General features: G+C 32.3%; 2 protein-coding genes across 3 annotated transcripts; one reads left to right on the top strand and one right to left on the bottom strand.

Annotated features, from left to right (window-relative positions):
• Positions 1 to 1,723: 1,723 nt before the first annotated feature.
• Positions 1,724 to 9,753, bottom strand: LOC142643556 (uncharacterized). Its single transcript, XM_075818232.1, has 7 exons — positions 9,613 to 9,753; positions 9,347 to 9,512; positions 9,187 to 9,245; positions 7,638 to 7,756; positions 6,409 to 6,643; positions 3,337 to 3,460; positions 1,724 to 1,989 (listed from the first exon to the last, which is right to left on the bottom strand). Exons 1-7 carry the CDS (start codon positions 9,670 to 9,672, stop codon positions 1,910 to 1,912), a joined length of 843 nt encoding a protein of 280 aa, XP_075674347.1. The 5' UTR covers positions 9,673 to 9,753; the 3' UTR covers positions 1,724 to 1,909.
• A 1,007-nt stretch (positions 9,754 to 10,760) lies between these two features.
• Positions 10,761 to 16,829, top strand: LOC142641972 (uncharacterized). 2 transcript variants are annotated; one of them, XM_075816301.1, is made up of 6 exons: positions 10,761 to 11,020; positions 13,967 to 14,238; positions 15,119 to 15,329; positions 15,575 to 15,950; positions 16,438 to 16,467; positions 16,581 to 16,829. In XM_075816301.1, the coding sequence occupies exons 1-6, from the start codon at positions 10,888 to 10,890 to the stop codon at positions 16,633 to 16,635; spliced, it is 1,077 nt and encodes a 358-aa protein (XP_075672416.1). In that variant the 5' UTR covers positions 10,761 to 10,887; the 3' UTR covers positions 16,636 to 16,829. The 2 variants fall into 2 exon arrangements, with proteins under 2 accessions (XP_075672416.1, XP_075672415.1); XM_075816300.1 differs by having other exon boundaries at positions 10,772 to 11,020; positions 13,952 to 14,238.
• Positions 16,830 to 25,348: the final 8,519 nt, after the last annotated feature.

Genomic DNA, 25,348 nt, shown 5'->3' with positions numbered 1-25,348 from the left:
TCTCTTCTTATCAATTTGTCTTTTATTTTGTGCTGATCATTTCTTTGTTTTCAAGTTTTTTTTTTTTTTGGTTGGGTGTTTTTCCCCTTCTTTTCTTGTTTAACTGGGTTTTGTTTTTGTTGTTGTTGTTGTACTTTTTTTTTAACTTTTTTATTTTGTACTGGCTATGATTTTTTTTTTTTTTGGTTGGTTGTTTGCCGTACTTTATTTTATTTTTAATTGGACATCATTTTTTAATATGGACATATGAGTAAATTTATATAAATTGTATTTTCTATTCTTACATTTTTCTTCTCAACCAAATAAAAAAGTTTTCTAGTCCTCCAATCAAACACAGAAGGAAAATTAAAATTCCTTCTATTCTCACTTTTTCACTTCCTTTCCATTTTTTATCATTCTATTTTTCTACCCTTTCTTCATTTTCTATCATCTCATTCAAATGGACCCTAAGGGTGTGTTTGTTTGGAGTGAAACATGGTAGATGAAAAATTTTGGAGAAAAAATAGGAAAAAAAACTTTTTTAGAGTGTGTTTGATTAGATGGGAAGAAAGAAAAATAAATGGTGGGACTCAAGTATTTTTTCCCTCAATTCACCAAAATGTTTTCTCTCCAAAATGGAGAGAAAACTAAGTGGAGATGAATTTTTTATTGATCAACAAAAATGCCAATGTGCACAAGGGTTTTTTCAAGTTACCTTTATTTCTCTCTCTCTCTCTCTCTCTCTCCTGTGCATTAGCGTTGCTTTTTTTTTTTTTTTTTTTCTTTCTTTCTTTCTTTTTTTCTTTTGATTTTTTAGGCCTAGGCGTGCCTTCTTTCTTCTTTTTTTTTTCTTCTTCTAGGCAGTAACGTTGCCTCTAGTTTTTTTTTTTAATAAATTTGGGTGATTGCTCTTTTTTGTGGTTATTTGTCACTTTTTTATTTTAATTGGGTATCATTTTTTAACAAGAATATATGAGTAAATTTATTCAAACTCATTTATTCATTTCCTCCACTTTTCCACTTCCAACTAAACAAAAATAAGAGAAAATAAAAAAATTTCTATTTTTTTTACTTTTTCATCATTCTACCATTTTTTATAATCCCACTTTTTCACTCCTCTAACCAAACGAATCCTAAAGTCTAATTTACTTTCATCCAGAATGTGAAATTTCAATGAAAACCTAAAATATTAGATATGGTTGTGGCTTTTAGGTGAGAAAATTACTGAATTTTAGGTGAGAAAATTATTGAATGTGGGTTTCGTATATAGAATGAAACAAAAGGCACCAATTAAAACTAGACATATGTAATAAAGATATATCATGGAAAATATATAATCATTACATAAAATCAACTGGATCCAATCTACCAACTCCAGAAAAACCAATCCTTGGCCGTAGGATTGGATTACAAAGCAACGTCGTCATTGTCTCAACTTTCACATGCATAATGCATAATGCATTGGTTTTTCTACTTTCTTGAAAACAAAATCTCAACTTTCAGTTTCCCGTGCTTTGGTAACATGTTGGATTGGATTGGGTTGGTCAGGCAAATTAGGTTTTCTATGCAAATGTTGAAGCAATGTCGTGTCGTCATTGTCTTCACTTTATACAAGCATAATGCATTAGTTTTTCTACTTTGTTGGTTAAAAAATCTCAACTTTCACACGCAGTGGATTTTTTCCTACTTTGTTTGGATTAAAAGAAAGACACAGAAAAAGGAAAAGAAGTGATGCACCAGCATATGGAAAACGATATTCAAATCATTGATTCTATATTGACTAATCCATTGCTAAACAAAAGAACCTAACGTTTACGTATGCAAGATACAATAGATACTGTTTGATTTTCGCAGCCTTTTTTGACAAAACAACAATGAGAATTCAAGGGGTACTCTTGTTCTTGCAACTCCAATCTCAGGTCAATACAGCCTAGAAGATAGACATATCTGGGGGTGGTCCATACACGGTCTTCCACGAATATGGAATGAGCCATCCATTACCCTCATTGCCTAAACAAAGCCAATAGCACAAAGAGCACAAATTAGTATGAATACTTGACTACCAAAGTCCATTTTCATATAGTCTGGAAAAGTTTGTACCAACCACCCCAGAAAAGGGTTTTTTCTAAATAACCAAACTATCAAATAATCAAATCTGGCACAGGATTACAAAATTCCCAATGATGAATGTCAAATTACATAGAAAATATCCATATGCCTGATTATTTAAGGCTCATCATCTAATTCAAACTTTTGGTCATAAAGTTACTGAGACAATAAAATTCAATATGGACTTATTTAATCTAGGCAGTCCAGTAAATGTGTGCCCTTAGGGCAAACATTAGCAAAATCCTAAAGGTAATATGTCAGAAACAACTTTGAGTATAATGTTGTTATAAATATTTCAAGATTGTCCATTTTGAGAATAGTGTAGTTTCTAGTTGCTTATTTGCATAGTGTTTATCAAAAATATAGTCATTAGTAACTTTTATGCTAAATGCGTAACCAAAAACTAAAAGCTAGCATGTTTTGAAAAAAAGCTAAAAATTAGTTGTTTTGTTGTTGTTTTTCTTTTATTCCAAAAAACAAGAATTCACCAGAAGAAAACTTGGACAAAATTTGCCTTCAAATATGTTTGAAGCTATTTTTTTCAACCCATTATGTGACTAATTAGAAGAGTATCCACGTGTATTATTTAAAGAGCATGACTCATTAATAAAGTCATGTGACTAAAATTACACAACACACATGGATGGTCTCTTCAATTGCCACATAGTGGGTTGTAAAAAGATAGCTCAAACATGTTTGGAGCCAATTCTTTATAATAAAAAAAAAATTGTATTCATACGAAACAAAAGCCTCAAAAAAGGAGTGAAAACCATAAAGATTAAATGAATTAATAGGAATCATGTTCTAGCTTACAGATAAAATTTTGATGTGGAAAAGAAGTTTGTGTGCTAATCTTAAACTTCCATAAACTGTGAAATTGAATTGTCAGGCTATGCTATGCAAAAGTTTTCCCACCAAGTAACTGATTTAGGGGGAAAAACAAACTAAGAAAAAAAAAAAGGTTGGAAATATCAATAGTATTAGTGGAGGGGGCAGATTAATTGCTCCTAATGGATAACAGCCCCAAGCTTCAAGTTGCTTTAGAGCATGTGCTGGTTCTAACATCCCTAAGATGGATAACATATGCCCTACATTCTTACAACTGACAGTTACATAGAGAGCATCACAATGACAACAAGAAACTTGAAATGGGATTTCAAAAGTTTGACAATAGCCATATGGCATATGAGGAAATTATTAGATTTTCAGCTTTGATCAGACTGTCAAAAACAGGTGGAGGAAACATACCGTGGAAATTACTCGGACTAAGACCCAGAAGTTTGCATGCTGCCTCAGCCAAATGGAAAGCATCCTGTATGTTGTCCCCTTCTGAGCAGTAGCATAATAAGCAGGTGACTTTTAAACCTTTGGCCTGATCAATAAACCAAAAACTTTGTATATCAAAATCAGATTGGTCTGCAGAACCCATTGTAGTCAAAGGCAAGCCAGGCGCTCGACTAGGCACCCAAGTGAGGCGAGGCACCACTAAGGTGCATTAAAAGCTCTAAGACAAGGTGCCACTAAGGCGCATTAAAAGCTCTAAGGCAAGGCGCCTTTAGAGCCTAGGTGAGTAAGGCGACTGCCTTAAGCCATGAAAAAGCCGCTAAAGCGAAAGCCTCAGGAGTTTGTTATATATATATATATATATATATATATATATATATATATATATATATTTTATAGAAGTTTGTTGTGAAACCTACTATTAGATTATTAATTTAAAAAGGCATGTTAGGCTGGACTGGGTTGCTGTGTTAGGCTGTCATTCTTTCTCTTCTTTTCATGATTTATTTTCAGTTCAAGGGTTTATGGACTTCTGTACTCTACGCTCTTGATTTGTTTCTTTGTCCTTGATGTATACTCAGGTGACTCAATTCTTCTTTTTATAATATAATTTTTATTACTTATCAAAATTTAAAAAGGCATGTTAAAAAACCTATTGTTCTTTAACTTAATTTACAAAGATTTGTTGTAAAACTTATTGTTACATAGAAGCTTGTTGTAAAACCTATTGTTAGAATAACTAATACAGCCTAAACCATGCTAATCCTATTTAAAATTATTTATAGACCTAATTTCTTCATGCAACAGATTGAAAAACACTTCATTGGCATAACTCAACAAACTCCAAATAAACCAAAAACCATATCCCACAACTCCAAAGCAACCGGGCAATGAAGGAATAGATGGTCAACACTTTCACTATTACACTTGCACATATAACACCAATCCAAAATGCAAACCTTTCTTTTCCTTAAATTGTCAATTGTTAGACATTTTCCCAAGGCTGCGGTCCATACAAAGAAAACCACTCTAGAGGGAATCTTCTGCTTCCAAATGCTTTTCCAAGGAAAAAACTGCTCACTGTGGCCAACTAGAAGATGGTAGTATGCACTAACTGTGAACCCCTTACTCTTACAAGGCAGCCACCATCACTTATCCTCTCCGATCCCCCTTACAAGAGTGCTATAAATCGTATTGATGAAGCTCCTGAAAGCTTCCAATTCATGATTATGCACCTCCCTACAAAATTGAATCTCCCAATGGAGGACCCCATTGACGTACCTCATTAGATCTGCCACACTTTGCCTCTTTGCTACGGCAAATCCTATATAATTCAGGATAGCGGTTTGCGAGAGAAGAAGTTCCACACCAACGATCTAGCCAAAACTCCACTTTTGATCCATCTCCAATTTCATATATAATAGACCGAGATAAAGAGTGCCACCCCCTTCTAATATTTTTCCACAAACTGACTCCATATGGACCAGAGAAAGAGCTAGAACACCAACCACCCCAATCACAACCATACTTCACCTCTATCACTTGACACCATAGTGCATCCCTTTCTTGCCCAAATCTCCATAACCACTTCCCTAATAAAGTTACATTGAAAGTTCTCTGGTTTCTAATCCCCAACCCACCTGAAGAAAGTGGAGAACACTATGGAATTTGGGCTCATCTCCTAGGCCACCCCACAGAAAGTCCCATTTAAGTCTGTCTAGCAATTTGGTTGGCCACAGAAGTAGGAATAGGGAATAAAGAAAGAAAATAAGTAGGAAGATTTGAGGATTAGCTGGTTGGAAAAAATTATATTTATCCAAGGGAGGTAATATACTAGGTACATATGATTTAAGTTCTATATGTATAATAATATTTTAAGAATTTGGCGTCTTGCTTTACTCAGGCTAGCGCCTTTTTGTCTACTCACACCTCAGGCGAGACAAGGCCTTGGTGACTTAAGGTTGCTTTTTCCCTTTGGAAAAACCAGATAGCTGCTATACAGATTAAAAATATTTAGGGTTCGTTTAAATTCCGCTTATTTTGCTGAAAACTGAAAACAATAAAAAAAATTAAAAATTACTGTTCACGCACGTTGTACTGTTCACATGCCTAAATGCACTGTTCATGGACAATGAACAGTGCAAGAGGCGCTCAGCTGAAAAAAAGAAAAAAGAAAAAAAGGCTCGCAAAATGCGCTGCATTTCAGCTATCCAAACTGCACCTTAATTTCTATTTTCTTTCATATGTATTTTCAGAAGAGAGAGGGAGAGGATGAAAGTGAATACGCTGCAATTTATGGCCTATATCTTGCTGTATTAAGCATTTACGTGTGTGTGTGAATAGGCTGCAATTTATGGACTATATTTTGTTGTAAGACACATTTACATGTGAGTGTGTACTGCAGCTGTACAGATTAAAAATATTTAATTTTTATCTCTATCATATCTACTGTGCAGGAGGCTGCCCCCAGGGGGGAGAGAGAGAGAGTGAAGAGACTGCAATTTATGGGCTATATCTGGCTGTATTATGCATCTGTGCGTGTGTGCTTGGATGCCAGATGACAAAGCTTACAATGTAGAAAAGGGTTTTTTTTCTTGTATTCTGCTGGTTATATAATTAATATAATTAAGCATGAACACACACCCGCATGATGTAACCCAGATATCACGCCAGTCATAACCCATCCCCAGAAATATTATACAAGGAATGTCCTAATAGAATATATGGTAAGGAGAAGTAACTCCACATAAGAAGCCCAGAACTTGGAAAGCAACAAAATAAAGCGAAAAAAAAAAAAAAAAAAAAAAAAAAAAACTAATAAAGTCATAAATAATTTGAAAGGTTCAATTATTAAAATAAGCCATAAAGTATCTAGCAGTTAAAAAATGTTTGGTGTAGATAAATGGCCATAAAGCATAACATGCAAATCTCCTTCCCCCCCCCCCCCCCCCCACCCACTCTTTTTTCCTTTTTATGCCAAAAATATAATTTGAAAATTATGTTTAATTGTCATAATCATACTTGAACAAAAAATACCTTAAAACAAGAAAAAAGTGCAGCAAAAGGCAAGCTTGGGTAGTAATCTTCTTCTTCTAGTTCATCCTCAAAAGGGTTGTCATCCTGCAAGGCATTTCCATCGGCTAAAGTGCTGAGATATTTCCAACATCTCTGAGTAGGGTTGTATTCCTGCAGTCTTTTCCACCCAAGTTGCTCGCAGTAATCATCTGTTCCATCAGAAGTGGTGCTAGACAAGTAGTATGTCTGCAAACCACTGATGTGATAAAGGATAAATCAAAATTGAAAAAATGGCATAGGCAACTGCAAACAGTGGGTCCAGATGGTTGCTTACACAATTACCAAGACAACTGAGTTCAAACATAAGTCAATCTTCTTGAAAGAATTTCTCATAATGTTTATTGAAAAGAACAAAATTTGTTTCATGTGGGTTTCACTCATGTTTCAATGTCATGCTTCTTGATCAATTCTTAAATTATGAGTACCTATTTATTCAACATTCTCTCCCGTGCATGAACCAGTTTTTTTATTGGACAAGGTGATTTACAAAACCTCATGTACGAAAGTCAACTTTTAAAGGCCTTAATTAAATAAGAGACTTGTAGCAAAGCAGAAAGCCTGGAGTTTTGCTAAAATAAAGTGGCCCACAACGAAAGAAAGGTGGTCACTGCAAACATTTTTCAGGAAGAAGGTAAGGACTATAAGATGGTTGAGAGAGAGAGAGAGAGAGAGAGATATAAAGTAAGAGGTGCTCACATTTTGTATAAACTGAACATTTTGCACATATTAACAGTTCAAGAGATAATGAACTAAGAAAAATTTTCATCTTATCCCCTCCCCCCTCCTCCACACCTCCTATTTTCTTAAAAATAAATTAGTGAAGCAGAGAGACTTCAGATCACCAGTCTTGTTAGTGTTTTTTTATTTTAATAATAAGTTTTCTCCAAGGGGATGAGGAGGCCAAGAGTCTAGTTAGTTGAAATGTGAGCCCATTAAACTGGTTCTATGTGCCTATGTCAAAGCTAAAAATCCCGTCCCTAGTACTTGCAGCTTCAAAGAGTTAAAGGCTAGTTGAACCTGTGTCCTGGAATGCTTAGTTTCCTTGGCACATGGATGACTGAATCACAATTTTTCATCCAGTAGAGAAACCCATAGCTTACAAATATTACCATGAACTTAATAATAGCATGATTATTAATTTCATACTGGTTTTACTTATCAAAAAATATAGCATGATTATTGATTTGTACCTTGACATATCAATATTTCGACACCTCCCAAAATCTAAGCTAGAGAGCACAACGGCATGTTTCTTTCCAGTAGCAGCAGCAAAATCAGCCAAGTTTTTAGCAAATTCAACCATCTTCCCCTGTTTGAGTGGATATTTAGTGCTTCAGAATTGAGAATTAGTAGTATCATAAAGGACATAGAAGCACCAAAAGCACATTCAAGTAAAAGCAACAAGGAAGAAGATAATTTTTTTTCCACACAGTATACCAAGGTAGTCAAAGGCAAAAGGCGACCTTAAAGCACTGAGGCCTTGTATCACCTGAGGCGTGAGGCAAAAAAAAGGCACTAGCCCGAGTAAAGTGAGGCACCAAATTCTTAATATATTTATTATACATGTAGAACTAAAATCATTGGTACCTAATGTATTATAATATTATAATGAAGTGTTTTTCAATGTGTAGCATGAAGAAATTAGGTCTATCAAATTATTTCAAAACAGGATTAACATGGTTTAGGCTCTATTAGTTAGTTCTAACAATACATTTTACAAGAAGCTTCTATATAAGTAATATAACTAAGTCTTACAAAACAAATTTGTAAATTAATTTAACTAACAATAGGTTTTATAACATGCATTTTGAAATTAATAATCTAAAAATAGGTTTCACAACGAACTTCTATATTAAAAAAATAACTAAATAATTGAGGCTCTCGCTCCTTAGCGCCTTTTTCATGGTTAAGGCGGTTGCCTTGCTCACATAGGCTCTATAGGCGAGCACTATGCCTAAAGAACTCAAATTGTTTAGTGTTGCCCAAAAAAAAAGTCCCCGAAATTTCTTGACCACCCAAAACTTTCACCAAGTAGATTCCTAAGAAGGATAACCAACTCCTTTTTCTATATATACATTTTAACTAGGAAATGCCATTTAACCTAGAGGTCATTGGTCACCAACATCTGAATCTGAAACATGTCTTTTCTGCAGTCATCTTGTTCAAGAAACAATATTACACAAGGTCTTTAAGAGTTTTAAAAAAATTTGACAGCAGACCCAAACAATGAACACGACAATATATCAAAATGACATTGACTCACTAGCATGTAACGAGACTGTTTTACTCTTAGCAACAGGTATCAACATCAGCAAGAGGTCACTTTCCCTTTTTTTTTTTTCTTTTTTTTTTTATACATTTTAAGTGGGAGAGGGGGGATTCAAACCCTAAATGTCGTTAAAAGCACCAGAAAATACCATTTGATCTTAAGGTCATTGGCCAGTGAAAGAAAAAATTTTCAAAGCAAAGAAACTAATTTGAAAACAAGAAACCTCAGTAGTATTAGTAATTACTAATCAGTATATTGGTGTTGGCTTACTAAAGTTGGAATCCCATTATCCCATTCTTATCACAATCTCATACAATCAATTGTTGTCATTGTCACAACCATACAACATTTCTCACAGCCATCATATCTAAAAAAAACACCCCCATAAAAAACTTGTAACAAGAAAATTTCAAAACCTCAAACATTAAAAGCATAAAAAAAATTTCAAAAAAAGAAGCAAGAGTGACAACCTTAACAACCGGGGACCTCTGTTGGACAAGAGTCACTGCATTAGAGGAGGAATCATAAGCTGAAATAAAACCAAAAAAAACAATGTTACATAACAAGAAAGTAAAAGGAACTTATTGGGTACTGAAAATTATGTATATATTTTAGTTTTAAAAAGCTGACCTTCAAGAGGAAGAGCTAGTTGGCCTTGAGGTTGAGGACCATAGGCATCGTTTCCTACACAAGGAAGAAGAAAAGGGTCATCGAAAAACCCAATTCTTTCTGCTCTTGTTGACGATACCATAAGATCCATTGCCAATTGCCCCACATTTCCAATCGATAAAGCTGGCTTTTTTAACATAATCAACCCAACAAAATTTGTAAGTAAAACTTTAAAAAAGAGTAAAACAAAATTCATGGAGACGAAAAATAAAGCATATATGTCTCACCAGAAGGAGAGTGGAGCACTGGTGATGAGGTTTCTTGCCTTCTTCAACAACAAATTCCATTTTTTTGTATCAGAGCAAAAACAGTCACTCGGATTGGGGGCAATGGCTCTTTATCAGTTCTAGGGACTTGGAGAAGAAGCTATGGGCTTGGGCCTCAAGCAGGGTTAAAAAGCTATGGGTCGAAGGGTTGTCTTGATTTTAAAGGGTTGGGCTGAACTTGGGCCTAATGGGCCTTGAGAGATTTTTTTTTTTTGGGTTGAGAAAATGGCCTTATAGATGTACAAAATGGTTACAACTTACAACTGCTACTGAAAAACTTAATACAAATACATATTTTGATATTCAACAGTTTGATTTCATATTCATTTATGCACTCATTAAATTTCCTGAAAATTAGATGTCATTTATTATTCACGTTTTGTCTGTTTGTTTTAGTAATGATATTTTCTAGAAAATAAATTATTTTTCAAAAGACTTTTTTTATTCTTTAAAACTATCTCATTTTTTTTATATTTGGTAACAACTTTAAATGAGTTAAAAAACAATCTTTTAATTTTCCTGAGATAGAGTTGTTTTTTAAAAAAAAAATAGTAGAAAACAATTTCTAAAAATAAGCCATACTTTTTATATTGATTAAAAATAATTTTTTATTGACTCATTTTTTCTGATGTTACTAAACATTGAAAAACACAAAAAACAATTTTTACACAAGGTTTTTTTTTATCGAACCAATTAGAGTGAGAGCGCCAATCCATAAACTTAATTTTTTATGCATAATTTTAGACAACAAAAACTTAAAATTTAAATATTTAAGTAAGAACATAATTATTGATTTTAATCATCTTAAAATTTTGCAAGCATGTAGGATATAAGAAAAAAATAACATCCAAAAGTATATTTGTAAAAATCACATATAATAAAAAGATATGGAGTAAAATTGACCAATTTTTTTTATAAAGAATAATTTAGAAAAACTAACTTTTCCCTATAACTATAATTATAACTAGCAGAAAATTAAATTACATTCAATCCAGTTTTGTTGTTTGAATTTAATTATGAAATTGATTAGGCAGACCCTTGTTTTATGTGGCCTTAGTTAAATTCATTGCCACGCTTTTAATTTAAAAAAAAAAAAAAACACTCACACAGTTCTACGCTAAAAAAGCATTTGTGCTCCATTCCCATCGTTTCTCTTTATTTTGCGCTCATCTTTTTGAAAACACGGTCACAGTTCTCTCTCTCTCTGTTTGAGTTTGCTGTGCGTGAGAATAAAAAATGGCGGAAATGAGCTCAAATGCTTTTCCTCAGCCTAAGCCTGAGCCTGAGCCTGAGCCTGAGCCTCAGGTTTCAGCTCGACTTCAGCCTCAGCCGCGTCCCTCTACTTCTGCAGCGACATCCTCTTCTTCACGTGAGTATGAGCTTCTTTTTTGGTTTTATTTTATTTATGTATTTCATACATTTTCCTTTGTGGGTTTTGATAATTAGTCCTTGCTACTTAAAAATCTTAGATTTTTAAGCTTTTTTGCTTGTTCTCTGACTGTTTTCATACATTTTCCTTTTTGGGTTTTCATTAAAGCTGAGTTTTAAAACAAAATTTTGAACCTTTTGGTTTCATTATTTTAGTGAGCAACCAAAGGGTCTCTTCTTCAAGTAAATATAACCTTTTTTTGGATTTTATTTATGTATTTCATACATTTTCCTTATTGGGTTTTGATAAATTGTCCTTGGTACATAAGGATCTAAGCTTTTATATATATATATATTTTTTGTCTGGTTCTCTCTGCTCTAAACAAATTTTAGAATTTTTTAGTTTCACATATTTACTGAGCAGCCAAAGGGTCTCCATGTCAAAATAATAAATAAGGGTGCTTTCCTGTTTTTATAGTGGAAATGGTTCTTGTTTATTAAGCTTTGCAATTTGGTGGACTCTGTGAATTTAGAAAGATAAAGGAAAAATGAAAACTTGGGATGTGATCTTTATGTAAAACTAGCTTGTAACCGGTGATTTTGCACGGAAACAACACTCAACAATAGTGATTAGTATCTTATCTAAATGAGTGGTGGTAATTTTTTTTTTGCTTTTGTACGAGTATTATAAATTGATCTTTTGACACCAAAATTAAATAAATTAAATTAGACACATTTTACAACAATTAACTAATTTAGTTTTTGATTCTTCAAAAAAAAAAAAAAATTGGATTCAATTTGTGCTTCAACTTTAGTTTAATAACAAAGCCTTTCTATTATTTTAAATGCTGTGAGGAAGAGAGCTGTCACTGAATGATAGAGCTTTAGTTTAAATGTTCAATAGGAATTGTGATGTTTTTTGTTTACATAGTTGAATGCTTCATTGTCGGTTTGTATAGACTATACGGCCATTGGAGATGAGTTTGGGATGCCAAATACCCTCACCTTCAATTATATTTATATACACAATTTAGTTCGGGTGTGAACCTGAGATTGGAGTCCCATGGATTGTCCTGCGATAATTCGGACCTCAACCCAATCTTTCTCTGCCCTTTCTATATATCCTTTAGAAGTTCTTTAGTGTTTGACTTTGGTTTAGGGAACTTATAACTTATTGGTGCCAAGAATAATACCAACAGTTTAAAGCCGTAATGTTAGAAGAAAGCATACTTGTTATATGCAATTATCAAAAACAACTTGGGATATTTGCTAACATGAAAATTCTCTCATAAATAAAATGTTAAGACAAAAATCAGATAGCATGAAGTGGTAAATACAATACCACACACAGGTTATTGAGCATGCCAATTTGATATAGCCCGTATGTTATCTTCATATCCAAAAATCCACAAACTGGATTCTTGACTGGTACTTGCATGATTTACAATTTTAATAACTTAAGACAAATTAAGTCACTGAGGTATACAATTCATAAATAAATAAATAAATAGTCACTATGGTACACACACAACTGTGGAGGAGCAGGCTGGGGTGGCTCATGAAAATTTAATGATTGATTCATAACTTATTAATTTGGAAATAATGTCATTGCTAATGGAAAGAAGCATTCTAACATTTTTTCTTTGGAGGATAAATTGATCCATTGCTGTAAAGCCTTCGAAGTTCCTTCTCATGCAGGCATTTTAGAGTGGATAATTCTTCTACTTGTCATCTGCTGCAAAAGTATGTCTGTGTGTATATATATAGACACATACACACTTTTGCAGCGGATGCACACACATACATAAGCTCCATACCATAAAACATCAAGATCCGTGAATGCACATAATTTCAAAAACAACAACGGTTGCTGAACTCTGTGTGGATGATCAAGAAATCCAGCATGGGGAGTCACTTCAAAACATTATGAAGAAGCAATTAATATAATATTATTAATGAGTTATTGTTTTCTTACCAGTTGTTACCAGGAGATGTCATCTCTTATGGGTGGCAGCTTGATGGTGGTGATGTATTAAAACAAAATTTAGAATGGGTAAGAAAAGGAAAAACCTTGAACGTGAAAGAGGGGGAAGGATGATGATGCCCTTTTTCTGAAGGACTTTTCTAGTTTTGTTTCCCGCAGTCGCCACTAAAGTTAAACAGATTGATTCTCGTGTCTCTCTATACTTGCTCTCATATTTTTTTGGTTTATTGCACAAATAGATCTCTCTCTCTCTCTCTCTCTCTCTCTCTCTCTCTCTGCCTTATTATGAAAAATTTGGAAAGATCAGGTGTCTTATGACTTTTAGAAAGTGAAACACACCTATGGAGTCCACTGTAGAAGTGTACAGTTGAGATGTTCTTGCTTAGTCTAATGAACCTTAATACTGTGGTCTTCTTGGCTTCTGTCGTTAATGCAAGCACAAAAATTTAAAAATTTATATGAGACATGTAGCACAAAATTAAGAATCTAATTGGGTTTTCTATGGGCTTTAGCTTTATATATATGCTTTTTGCCGGGCATTTGTAGCAAATAAGCGTCAACAAACTAACCCACATCATACGATGGATCAACTTAGTTAAGTGCACACAATAAAATGTGCTTTGTAGGGCTTTAAGGTACTTGCTCAAATAGGGTCTAAATTGTTGATACTTTTATTTTTCATGTACAGGATGATGATGATGTTGTTGTTTGAATTGTCGGCTAGTTCACTTCTACTGTGATTGTAATTAAGCAATGTGTGTTACTTTAGAAATTACCCTTTAATATTGCAAAGTGCTTTCTCATTGTTGATTCGTGTTTAATCCATTTGTTTGTCATTGTTACATGTATGTGGCTTCATGTTTATATATAAAATATAAGATGAGCAACATTTTGCTTGAATCTTTTTTGCTAGTTGTTGTAGAGAAGTATTCTTTGAAACTTTTGCAGATGGAATTTGTTTAGGTCTTCCAGAACAGTTGATGTACAAGAACCGTCTACAGGAATACGCGCAAAGGTCGGCCGTTCAGCTGCCAATGTATAAAACTGTAAATGAAGGATCACAGCATGCACCTAAGTTTAGGTCAACGGTGGTAGTGGATGGACAGATTTATACCTCTCCAAACACTTTTTTACAGAGAAAAATAGCTGAACAAGACGTTTCCAAACTTGCACTGGAGCACATATCAAAGAAGATAAAGGATGAAAGATGTCCACTAACTCCACTCATTTGTGAGGTTTGTTACATCATGATTGTAATTTGTAAATTTAGAACTTTGGAAGGTGAAACTTGTAATTTTTTTTCAAAGGTTGGGAGAATATCTTTTTGGAGGTTGAAAGAAGACTAAATTGTGAGGCTGAAAGATGCATATAAGTGTGGAATATTCTATTTTTGGTGAACTTTTAGAACATAAATATGTAGGTTGCATCTTTTCTAGGTGGATTAACTTTGAGTATAAGTAATTCAATATGGATAATAAATATTCAAGTTAGATCATAAGGCTTAAAGATGCTTATAAAAAATATGAAGTCTTCTATTGTGGTTACATTGCTATATTGAAGGTCAACCATGTGCATGTTATTTTGCTTTGACATCTGAGATAATTATTTTGTTACTATATGTTAATGTTTGTATGGTTGTTGATAAGCTAGTTAGTTTCTAAATGACAAGCCGGCAAGTGTGTTATTGTTGGAGAAAATGGATTTTTTTTTTTTCCCAGTTTAGACTTCACTTATCAAGTGATATATACATGTTCTCTTAGGTACAATGCTGTTTCCCAAGGCATTGAGATTTATGTGTTTCTTTGTAAAAAGAATGATAGGGGTTGAAATAATGTCAATACATCACTTTATATTTGTAGCACATGTAATTATGAAACTTGCACTTTACTTTTTAGGTATGTGAATGTAAGGAATTATGAATGATGAATGCATATATGAAGTGTAATGTTAATGTGCTTATAAATATTATGTAGGCTCAGTTTACTGAGAATTAGGTTCATTCATTGATGTATGACATATTTTATGTTAGATCTTCTCTTATTGCTTCAAAGATTGACCAATATCTTCTATTTTTTTTTTTTCATTTAAATTAACCTTTTTGTGGTTATTTTCCAGAATACGGTATTTTGCAAGTCTATCCTTAACGAGTTTGCTGTCAAGATGAATCTGCAAAAGCCTATCTACAATACTGTTCAAACAGAAGGGTTGCCTCCAGTTTTCATATCTTCTATGGTTTTCAATGGTGTATGTTATAATGGTGAACCTGGTAGAAACAAGAAAGAAGCTGAACAATTCACAGCACGTGCTGTCATTCTCTCCCATTTGGGTATCTTTGCTCTATGATTATTATGAAGTTGTTTTAAATCTATTTATGCCATGTGTGTTCTAAACTTTTTTTGGGTAGCAAATTTAAAATATATATATATATATATATATATATATATATATATATAATGTGATAGCTATGGGTGAGGCGATTTGAATCCTGGATGTCTCCATTGGAAGCACCGGGAGGTATTAGTCGAGCCACAAGACTCTTGGCATGAGTAACTAATTGAAGATATAATGCAGGTAAGTCTGGATCAGGAATAATTCTTTCTGAGATTATTAAATCTAAAGGCAAACTCTATGCTGGATTGCATAAAGTCAAGGATATAAGCCATGCCAATATCAGTGCTGTACCCCAGGGTCCTAGCATACAAGCCATGGAAGTTGCAATTCCAGGGTCTTCCTCAAGGACACAAGTTCGCACTGAACTCAAAGTACCACCACCTGAACCATCAACTCAATTGATCAGTGCACAACCCTCATCTCAAGCAGCCAATTTACAAAGTGGATTTGTGCCTGCTGATTTACCAGAGCCTTCAGTTGTGGGTCCAACTTCCTCAAAGAAGCGCCAAAATAATCAGAAAGAAGAAGCTGATAAGAAATTGCGGTCTGACACTCAGTAAGTTTTAGTCTCTCTTTTCATATTAGCTGTGCTTCCTGGCTGTCTCTTTTTAATATATACTCTGTCTCTCTCTCTCTCTCTCTCTCTCTCTCTCTCTCTATATATATATATATATATATATATATATAGGGTATTTGGAAAATTTCATTAAGTTGCTTTATGGTTAAATACCTTAATTGGATCTCTGTAACTTTCTTGTTGCTAGTAATAATTTCCACATCATGCAGTTGTTGATTAGCCATAAAGCTAATTTAAGCTCTTTGCACTTTAGTAAGGAAAAAAAAGAAGATATTTTCATGTTCTATGGTTCCGTTAGACTAACATGTCTTGGTACTTTGGATGATCATTTAGTAGGTCATAAATAAGATATTTGCATTAAAAAAAAAAGGGTTTATCTTGCATATCAATTCTTGTTCTGCAAACGTTAGCAAAATCCTACTCATTTTAAAAGCTTTCTTCACTAACTCTTTCTCCATTCTTCTAGGCGTGTGCTGGATATCATCGAAGCTGGCAGGCATATCTCTCTCTCCCCATTTCATACCTTCCTGCAGCATAAAGCTATATAAGCATAATGCTGTTCTTGTATAGGTGTTTAATTGAAAGTTAATTTGTTGTTACATTTTGCAGATTGTCGCTTGCTGCCTTGCCTATGACTCAAGCCCCACCCAGTTCATTAGCCTGATAAATAAACTTGATCTTTTTTGTATATTGTGTAAGTATTTAGTTTAGGTTGACTCAAAAACTCTCATATTGGGTTTTGTAAGACATTAATCCCTCCCTGTTATGTGCTTCTTAACTATTTGTTACCTATTACTGTTATGAATGACCTGCCACATCATGTGGTAACATATTAGCCATCTAGCTTATTTTGTTGTTTGTTTCTTGTGTCATTTCCCAGTGAACATTGAGAAGGCATTACAGTTTGGGTAATGATCATAGGGTTGCTTCTGATGTTGCTTCCATGTTATGATGCTTTATTATGTGTGCAACATTCGAACATTGACATGATTCAGAAAATTTATTTAAGTTGCAACATTTGAACATTACCAATGTAGGTTATATACTTATTTAAGTTGGAAATCAATTACGCATAATGCTGCAATTTTTTATTTGCATTGTGTTTGAATTATCTTGTCCGAGTGTAGTTAAAAATGATCAAATTCCTTGCTTCTATGCATCAAGATCACTTCTTTACAAGGAACAAAATGGAAAATGCATTAAGGCGGTAAATATTAGTGGTATTCAATCAAGGGTTGGGTTAACAGGGACCGTAAGATGTCTGTTAACACCAAACTTTATGTTAGATATTGTCTTTATGTCAGTGTTTTGTTAGCTTTATACACTTATGGGCTAGTTTTATACCATTTCTCCTATTTATTCAATTTTTTTATTATGTGGGACTCACATTATTTTAACCTTAACAAGCACTTTATGGTGTTTGATAACATTTGCCTTCAATTATTCATGATAGGGTTGTAAAATGCCCATTAACAACATATTTTTTGACAGCTTTTGACAATTTTTTTTATCTCTTTTGGCAATTTTTTTAACAATTTTTTTTTTCTTAAGTGAGACCCAAAAAGGATTTTGGAATATCATAACAAAGTTATTGTCAACATTTCCTTTCATACACAAGTCTTGGTGGCTTATGCAGTCATTGGTAATGATTTTCAAAGACAAAAAGGGTGAGAAAATTTTGAGGGGTATTAAGTACTTTTTGAGATTGTTTTCAATGGGTATGACTCGTTCAGACCAAATTTGTAGCAGTTGAAGCCAGAAATGGACACAAAAGGCTGCCACAAAGCTTGAAAAGGATCCTATGAAAGCTAGTCTCCTACCCATGTGATGTGAGTAGGGTTGGAAACGAGCCGAGTTTTGTGGAGTAGTGCATATTCAAGCTTGGCTTGTTAGGAAAAATCAAAAGCTTGAACTTGTGACAAGACTAAAAGTATTGTTTGAGCTTGAGCTTGTGAGAAAGCCAAAAAGCTTGAGCTTGATTAATTAGTGAAGCCAAACTCAAACTTAATATCAAGTTTAAACTCGAGCTTAGGTTAAGTTTTTGAACTTGAGATCTAAAAAAATTAATTATTAAATGCTTAAATTTCTAAAATTAAGAAAAAAGAAAAAGAAAATAGTATACTCATTTTATCATGCATCTAATCCTACTTATGATTAGCGATTATTTAAATAAAAATTTTACATAATTAAATTCATTCATTCATTATTTCTTGTCTACAGCTTCAGTAATTGTTCAAAATACAATTTTTACATTCACGTTAGATGGTGAAGGACTAAAAAAATACTTATTTGTAACTATTATGAATGAGAAACTATTAACATATTTTATAACTTTACTTTAAATGATTGATAAGGAAGGATCATATGTAGCCTATTTAATTAATTATTTATTTTTAAATGTAATTATAATTTAAAGTGGTTCTTGATCAATTTAAAGGAAGAAAAAAAAATTAAGGTAATATAGGTAGTGGTCTCATGTTGGCAATATCATTATTAAGATATGTGTAATAAGTATATTTAGTTAACACATATAAACTTATAAATGAGTCTACGCTTGAATTGTTGTGTATCAAGCCTAATAGCTTACGGGCTTATTTGTAAACAAATTTTTTTGCTTGAGCTCGTCTTGTTTATTAAACGAGCCTAAAATTAAGACTCAAGTTTGGCTTATTTATAAACAAACAAACATGAACAAGCTTTTTATTGAGTTGAGCCCGAGTTGTTCATGATCAATTTGGTTCATTTACAGCCCTGCATGTGATTGAGTCAGAACTTAGAACTAGCGTGAAGTAGAACTGGAATGAAAATGGAAGTGCTTTTGAAATTCATAGTATGAGATTCATTAATAGTAACTGAAAATATGGGATTTGGATCCAGTGCAGTGGAAATGTTTTTTAAACATTTTACCTTTTTATTACATTTTTATCTTTTTTATTTTTTTTGAAATTTATTTTTACATTTCACAAATAGTGGTAATTGGTAAGGCTATTGCATGGATCTAAATCCTAAAATATGCACATCTTCAATAACAATTCCATTTTTTAGAGCTAAAAGCTCAAAAACAAGTAAAGAGATTGGGATTTGGGAATGGCTATGGATCAGAGTCGTTTTGGTTAGGAATTATGGACTTTGGAGAAGAAGATTGGAGTCTAGGCCTCAACTAGGTTTACTCTTTGGGCCGAAAGTGCCTAGTGAGGCAGAGACACATGATTCAGATACAATTGCAATAAGTAAAGCTAACTTTACTAAAAGTTTGTTTTTCATCCCTAAACTTTAAAAAGTTCCTTTTTTGTCTCTAAGATATTGAAAAGTTCATCTTTCGTCTTTTAACTATTGAAAATGTTTTATTTATGTCCTTAAACTTTACTAAATGTTTGTTTTTCATTCTTAAACTATTAAAAAAAGTTCTTTTTTCATCCCTATTTTTTGTCTCCAAATCATTGAAAAAACTCTTTACAAAGTTCAGGGAAGAAAAAAGAACTTTTTAATGTTTGGGAATGAAAAATAAACTTTTGTTAAAGTTTAGGGACCAAAATAGTATTTTACCCTTTCAAGTTTAAGTATTAAAGTTTCAAGATTTATTCATTCAATTTTATTTCAAACATTAGTCAATTTGAGTTCATCACTAAGTTTGATTACATATTTAAGTTTGATTTGAACAAGCTTGAACTTGTTTAGAAGCTACTTAATTAATTTATTGTTTTTCCAAATATAATAAACAACATAGATAAAATGTATTGCTCCTCCAAAAATCTATAGTGATAATTGATAACTAAATTCTAGTTGAAATTATATTAGTTGATTTAATTAGATAAAATGGTGTTTGTTTATGAACTGATAAAATTTAGATTCACAAATATTGTTTTGTTAAGTTTATATATAATTACGAAAATGAAATTTTATATTATTAATAAAATACAAATTATAGTTTGACATCTCATAAACTTATTTACAAATTTACACAATCTAGTATAGAATCTATATAAGTATTTTATAAATTAATGTGTGTGCGTGCACACGCACATTATTCTATACAATATTCTATATACTTAAATTGAACATAATACAACAAGATTGTTCACGATCATATTATTATGTATATTTAAATAAATGTATATAAATTAAAAATTTCTTTAATTAACTAATCGAAAATTGTTCACAAACAACTCTGTTTATTTTATAGTCTTATTTGCAGGATGTGTCTCTTATTTTCGTCTCTTTTTTTAAACCTTCATATTTTGGATGTTAGTGTAGGATGTGTAAAATAATTTCGTTTATAAAATGGCACTTATGATTTTGAAAATGGTTTTTTTTTTTTTAATCACAATTTACCCAATGAGATTTGGTCCTATTACAATTTATCAAAAAAAAAAAAAACTTTTAATTTCTATATTTGATCCTTCAAGGTTTAGATTAAAATAAAATTGTTAAAGTTCTATTCAAATGACTTGATTTTGCATAATATTCCAAATACAACGCAACCACTGATGGTTTTGCCTTACCATCACAACTTTTAGTAAAAAAAAAAAAATCAATATATTACTACAAATACAATACAACAGGACAATACCACATGGATAAATTGTAATCTCCCTCTTTTCTTTAATCTTTAAAATTTTTTGCATAACTTATTCACTTTTGTAAAAATTTCCTACAAGTGCTATATGCCTGATTGTCAAGTTCATAGGTAGACAATCATGTTTACAGGTGTCCATTTGGTAACACGTTTCCAATTCCTAATTTATTTTTATAATTTATTTTTATAGGTTAAACTTCTTTTTTTCTAGGTAAATTTTTTTAAAACAGCTCATTTTCAGAAGTTTGAAAAATAAGTTGTACCAAAGACACTTAAATGGTCAAATTAATTGATTGACAGACCAAAACGATTGGGTTCAACCTAATTTACATCACAAAGTAATTTGGAGCTAGAATAAAATAGTCTCAATTCAACATAAAGTTATATCAAATATATTGTCTTGACTTTAAGATTAAATTTTAACTTATTTTCACCATCAAACCTCTCATTTTCAAAATACAAAAATTATTTTACACAACTTACTATTGAAAAAAAAATGATCCAATGTTGACGCCAAAAAAATCAATGAAAATAAACTTGTCGAGGGAGTGGTGCATCCTCTTATGGCAAGGCAGGCCCTCAATATCGAATTATTGAACATGGAACAAAAGTACACTACAAAAAGAAAATGCAATGAAAGAAGTAGGGTTTTTGTGATATCTCTAGAAGACAAATTATTGAGCTCCTCACAAAAATTATCTACATTATAACCTAAAATCAATGGGTTGTGGACACGTAATCTGAACAAAAGCTACCATGCTTGAATCAAAGTCAAAACAGTGACCTGAAGCATACGTAATAAAACATATTTTTGATTATCTTTGAACCAGATGGGTTGAAAATATGAACCAAATATCAAGAATGAAGGAAAATATTATACATAAAAACAATTCACTCATTTCATCAATTGATTAGAAGTGATAATGCTTGCTTAGTATGTGTATTTAAACAATAGTCTTCTTAGTTAGTCCAAAGTTCTGGACTATGGTCCAAAATCCAAATGTTTTCACAAAAGTTTGCCGTGTGTACAGCACTAACATTGGGTAGAAATGCATGATTTGCTAGCTAGGGCCTATGAGAGTATGAGAACCCCTTCTTCTTTTTTTATTTATTTATTTATTTTTATTTTTATTTTATGGGAAGTATGAGAACCCCTTTAATTGTCTACACCCATATCCCTTCGCTTGGCCCAGTCCAGCTACATAGTGGCACTGCTACGAAAGGACAAGTGTACAGCACTAGAAAAGGTGTATCAATTGCTCTTTACTATCATGGAAATTCTTGCTGATGTGACTCTGATCTTTACACCACACTCCCAATACCAATAATAGCACAATAGTTTTTTTTTTTTTTTGGCTGAACATAATAGCACAATAGTTGGAAAGCTTTTTCTCTTTTATATGATATGACTAACATTAGAACATCATTGCTCATTGTCGAGACAAGAAAGCGGACGTGAAATATGGAGAATGTCTTTCATTGCTAATGCCTTATAATTCCAATTTATATATTTTTTCTATTTCTAGTTTGTGTTTGTATATGCCTCAGGAAAGAAGAAAGTAGAAATGGGACAAACAGATATGTTTTTAATTCAACGAAATAAGAATTGTGTTGGGCTGATTTCACAGTAAAAGCATTTTCTACTAGAGAAGAGATATTTGCAGCAAAGATATGTGGTTGATACCATTCAGTCCAAATGAACATTATTTTCCAATCATTGAAGTGCATTCTTCTTATGAAGCTATCACTCTTCTAAAGACATAACATAACTTTGCCAACCTATTGTTCAAAGATATGCATGTGTCTCAAGCAAAGTACATGAGCTTTTCCATAAAAGCTACTTTGTCTAGTATGAATACTGTTGTCACTGCAAGCATCTTGGTCAAGATCACTATATAAAGAAAACATGTTTTTGTTCAAGACACCTCACTATTCAAAGGCGACCAAAATTGATTTGAACAGATGTTTCTTAAATTAGAGTCAACATTAATCTTCATAGCTGTAGTTTAGGTCCTTTTTTTGTGTTTTTCGTTTCCATTTGTGCCAACTTCATTTTAAAAATAACTTCAACTTGTGGGGTACAAAGAGTTTGGCATGCCATACTGTGTTTCATCGTGTACTAAATATGACATGAACACAACACGAGTTTAAAAATGTCCACGCGTTTCTCTCGAGTTTCATTCAATGCATTTGAGTACTAGATGAGAACTTTACTTAGGTGAATAGCAATAATTAATTAGCTTGAATTTAGGTCACAGTCAAAAGGTATGATCTATGGTACCGCTTTATGCAGCTAATAGACCCTCTCCTTTTTTGGCTTTTCTAATCTTGTTATCTACAACTACAAGCAATAATAACTATTAATTAATTTGGTAATAAGACTTAAAAGTAGAGCTAATTACTCAATATGGTAACAGCTGTATGGACACTTGCCTAGTTTAGCCCGATTTTATATTAACTTTTTTTCCAATAATTCTACTACCGCATTTATACATGTCAATCACACGTAATCTCTCAAAAAAATATACATATTTTGCAGAAGATTTTTGTTGAATAGCACATAATTAAACATGTTTGATGGTCACTAGACAAAACCCAAAGTGACATTCAAATTCAATAATTAATCAAATTAATATAATATACTCATGCTGTAACGTGTTCCCTATTACAAATTCTTCTTTCTTGATGTAATCACGTTATTTTGAAAGAGATTTGATTGCTTTTTAAATAATCTTCTAGCTTAAAGTTCTGTTTGGTGGCATGGGAACTTGACTGATAATTAGCAGACATATTAAGCTCCAAAGTTAGTCTGAAAAGCAATAAAGACCACCCACCCACACATGTTCTATGTATGTATTTTTAAGATATGCTCCCCATTACCAATTTTCTTGCTTATGTAATACTAATATAATTTAACTTTATCAGATTGCATGCGTTCAAAATATATATATAGCTTTAGAATTTTGTTCAACGGTTTGGTGCAGTACTTGTTTGATCAAGTCCTAAAGTTGTACAAAGTTTCAGGAAGAGCATCATGTTTACACTTGCCAAAATTCTGAATTTTCTAGCTTATTTAATCGTGCTTCTTAAATGGTTTATAGCAATAACATATAATTTCATTTATTTATAAGTGAGATCATGTGTTATATAGCATGGGAATTGCATGTGTTTCATAATCAGCGGATGACAAAACTATTGAGTAATACTACAGATTTAATAAAACAGTGCCACATATTCATAATATATCTATGCTTGTGCTAACTTTGACTTCCGTTGTTGTATATTGTAATGATTTCTTCCTTCTAATTAAAGACAGTTTGGTACAAGTTTTACAAATGCTAGAAATTGAGAATACCTTGGTGTATGTGGAGCCAAGTGTCTCGGAATTTTGCATCTAGCGTACGTATATTATATGTTTTATTATTGATGAGAGTCACATGGTACGATCTTAGTATCTTGCATATGTATGTGTATCTATTGGTGGACACGTATTGCATTTCCCATTTTTCATGCCTAGCTAACAGCAATAATGAACATTCATTATTGTTATTTGCTGGTCGAATAACAAATAGGACTAATTAAATAGTAGAAAGTAATAATAAAAAAAATAGAAGAAGGTAAAACTAAATATAAAATTGGCAGAGAATATTTGACATTTCAAGAGATGATTTTATAACTATATATAGAGAAACATATATCTTTTGCCTAAATAAATTTTCTATCATGGTAGGGCAAGGTGTTGAGATTAATGTATAGCTACGTGTGCTTGTGTCTACACTCTACATAGTACACACTCTACTAGTACCATAATAATATACAATAATACAAGTACCAGAATAAGCTATTGCAATTTGAATAAGCTAATTAATTTTTATTTATTTATTATTATTAGTATTTTGGGAGTAATATTTTCAGTTATAAGAACTAAAATCAATCCTACCAGCATAAGTTATTGTATATGAACATATAGGAAAAAAGTTGAGACTCTTGAGAAGCCATTTTTCTTGAATAATTTTGATTAGTATTTTGGAATTAATATTTTCAGTTTACATATAATCAGTTTTAGATTAAGGCAACTAAATTTTTTTTTCCTTGATAACTTATTATTAGTAATCAGCTAGCAAGTGGAACTTCAAGTACAAAATTTTACTAAAAATTCTTTCTAAATGTCGATTTTCAATTTCAAATTTCAATTCAAATAAAAAATCAAGGTTAAGAGGAATGAGATACCAGAATTAATAACTAAGGCAACTTGGGTCATTGCACTTAGTCAGCTTCTCTACAAAGATGTGGTTCAAATATTCAAAATAGCTACTATGAAGAACTTAATACTTTCTTACCTACCAGCAGCAATTCTACATACAATGAATAAATCTGTGTGAGATAATCTCTACAATTTGGTTCTTTTCCCACCAAAGCTAATTTGTGTTGTTCCTTCAGAATCTAAGGATATTGGTGACGCATTGAGTATGTTATGCTTGTATCAGCTCATTTGGCTCGACTTAAAATTCACAACAAACAGATTACTTGCTGACAAAATACCCACTAAGATAACATAAACTATTGCATTACAATATTTTTATGGTGAAAATTTTGATTTTTTGAAGAGTTCTCTCTCTCCCTCTCTCTCTCTCTCTGAAATTGGAGTGTTTAATCAAGAGTATCTACATAAAAATTCTTATTTGCTTGTCTTCAAAAAGAAACACATACACAAAAAAAAAAAAAAAAAAAAAACCCCACATTTCAATTTCTTTAGTTTGATTTGGATACTGAAACTAGATCAAAATATTTAGCCAATTCA

The sequence above is a fragment of the Castanea sativa genome, chromosome 7 (genome assembly GCF_040712315.1).
Source record: "Castanea sativa cultivar Marrone di Chiusa Pesio chromosome 7, ASM4071231v1".
Classification (NCBI taxonomy): domain Eukaryota; kingdom Viridiplantae; phylum Streptophyta; class Magnoliopsida; order Fagales; family Fagaceae; genus Castanea; species Castanea sativa.
Note: the sequence above shows the minus strand (reverse complement) of the source record. Positions and strands in the feature narration are given on the sequence as shown.

What these genes read in the sequence shown, in the direction of transcription:
- LOC142643556 (XM_075818232.1), bottom strand. Translation starts at nt 9,672, where the DNA reads ATGGAATTTGTTGTTGAAGAAGGCAAGAAACCTCATCACCAGTGCTCC. An exon ending in ACTAGCTCTTCCTCTTGAAG is followed by an intron (nt 9,246 to 9,346) that starts GTCAGCTTTTTA and finishes GTTTTATTTCAG; the next exon opens with CTTATGATTCCTCCTCTAAT. An exon ending in AGAGGTCCCCGGTTGTTAAG is followed by an intron (nt 7,757 to 9,186) that starts GTTGTCACTCTT and finishes CCACTCAAACAG; the next exon opens with GGGAAGATGGTTGAATTTGC.
- LOC142641972 (XM_075816300.1), top strand. Translation starts at nt 10,888, where the DNA reads ATGGCGGAAATGAGCTCAAATGCTTTTCCTCAGCCTAAGCCTGAGCCT. An exon ending in TGTCATTCTCTCCCATTTGG is followed by an intron (nt 15,330 to 15,574) that starts GTATCTTTGCTC and finishes GATATAATGCAG; the next exon opens with GTAAGTCTGGATCAGGAATA. An exon ending in AAATTGCGGTCTGACACTCA is followed by an intron (nt 15,951 to 16,437) that starts GTAAGTTTTAGT and finishes CCATTCTTCTAG; the next exon opens with GCGTGTGCTGGATATCATCG.